At 41.0% G+C, this 1,681-nt stretch overlaps 1 protein-coding gene across 1 annotated transcript; it reads left to right on the top strand.

Moving 5' to 3' along the window:
- Positions 1-984: 984 nt before the first annotated feature.
- Positions 985-1,170, top strand: LOC102810972 (small EDRK-rich factor 1-like). The gene has a single exon (XM_006876243.1). The coding sequence runs from the start codon at positions 985-987 to the stop codon at positions 1,168-1,170; it is 186 nt and encodes a 61-aa protein (XP_006876305.1).
- The last annotated feature ends 511 nt before the right edge of the window (positions 1,171-1,681 follow it).

Genomic DNA, 1,681 nt, shown 5'->3' with positions numbered 1-1,681 from the left:
TCAGTAAAATGAAGTTGCAAATAGGAACTTCACTTCTGAGCTGTTGTCAGCCCTTACAATGAAGCATATAAATGCTCAATAAAGCACATCTCTCCATGTTTTAAGTTACCTCTTTGTCCCACTGTCTTTAGATTTTCTCCTTTCCACTGATGTTTTTCCTCATGAATGTTTAAACATGTGTTCCATGTGTGGTGCTGTGGGCTAATGAGTCAGACTGCAAAGTCATTTGAACTGCAAGGTCAGTGGTTCAAGCTCACCAACTGCTCCTTGGAAATCCTACACAGGATCGCTATGGTTCAGAATAGACTTAACAGCACTTAACAACAACAACAATCTTTTAAAAACATCCTGCTGCAATCTTAAATGTTCCTCTTATAATCTCCTGTGTTTTGGCCCTGCGACATAGTGTTACTTTTGGGACATCCACTGAGCGATGTCCCTTCCACCCTCACCCCAACCCCTGGCCAGCACTCACACCATCCCACATTTGGCCAGTGGGCCATTAAAAGCATGATGCAGAATCTGACATTATGCAAACATGTACATTTGTTTTTTTCTTGAAACCCAGCTGCCAGGCTGTGAGGAAGCCCAAGCAGCTGTGTGGAGACGACACATGGATAAGAACCAGGTTATCTTGGCCAACAACCTCAGGAGAACTCCTAGCTGATTGCCAAAACCAACTGTAGTCTTAGATCCCTCAGCTATCTGGGAACCCAAACAACCTCAAGTGAAGAAAAATAACTGCCTTGTCAATACAGAGAACAGAGAATCCTGAGAAGGATAAGTTGTTGTTGCTATAAGCCACACATTTGGCATGGTTTGTTATCCAGCAATATGAAGGGCTTAAAAACTTTTATGTAGTCGCCCGGTGACGGGCTGGTGCACTGGGCTTTCCGTGATCGACGGGTCGTGATGGTGGCTGTGAGTGCAGGGAACCGTTGCTTTTCAGAGTCACTCTCTTCTAGACACTGTCCAGTGGTCGGCATGGTCCGTGGAAATCAAAGCGAACTTGCGAGCCAGAAAAACATGAAGAAAATCCAGGAGATTAACAAGGGAAAAAGAAAAGAGGATAGCTTGACTACCTCTCAGAGAAAACAGAGGGACTCTGAGATTATGCAACAAAAGCAGAAAGCAGCTAATGAGAAGTCTATGCAGACAACAGAAAAATGATGACTGACGAAACTGGAAAACCTGGGTACTACTGCCAACTAGGTGTATCATAAGCTCTAAGATCAAAATTTTGTAGAATGAATAATCATTACATGTGTTACAATTTATCCTTATAAAATAGTCTATTTTAAGCCTTTCCATTTAACCTGACTTAGTGTGATGTTTTAGAACCATTCTTGGAAAAATAAAACACCAACCATGCATGTAAAAAAAAAAAAAAAAAAAACTTTTATGGAAAAATTGTAATAAAAGATAATGGAATTTCCCTACAAACTTTTTAAAACCCATCCATAGGTGACCAGAACAACCTCTCTTCACTGCTAAATTTTGATCTAAGAGTTGTCCTCAGTAGCTGTCTACTCTGGTTTCTCCCCTATCGCTTTACCCCCATTACTTGCACTAAGTTTTCCAGTGACCATCATGCCAGTAAAACCAGGATTCATTTCTTAATGTCCATGTCAAGAAATAGTTTGATGATGGGAGGTTAGTTAGTATGGGCTTTAGAGTCATA

Source organism: Chrysochloris asiatica, unplaced genomic scaffold (genome assembly GCF_000296735.1).
Source record: "Chrysochloris asiatica unplaced genomic scaffold, ChrAsi1.0 scaffold00369, whole genome shotgun sequence".
Lineage (NCBI taxonomy): Eukaryota > Metazoa > Chordata > Mammalia > Afrosoricida > Chrysochloridae > Chrysochloris > Chrysochloris asiatica.
This window is presented reverse-complemented; position numbering and strand designations above follow the sequence as displayed.

Bases quoted from the DNA above. Each gene is read 5' to 3' on its own strand.
- LOC102810972 (XM_006876243.1), top strand. From the start codon at position 985: ATGGTCCGTGGAAATCAAAGCGAACTTGCGAGCCAGAAAAACATGAAG.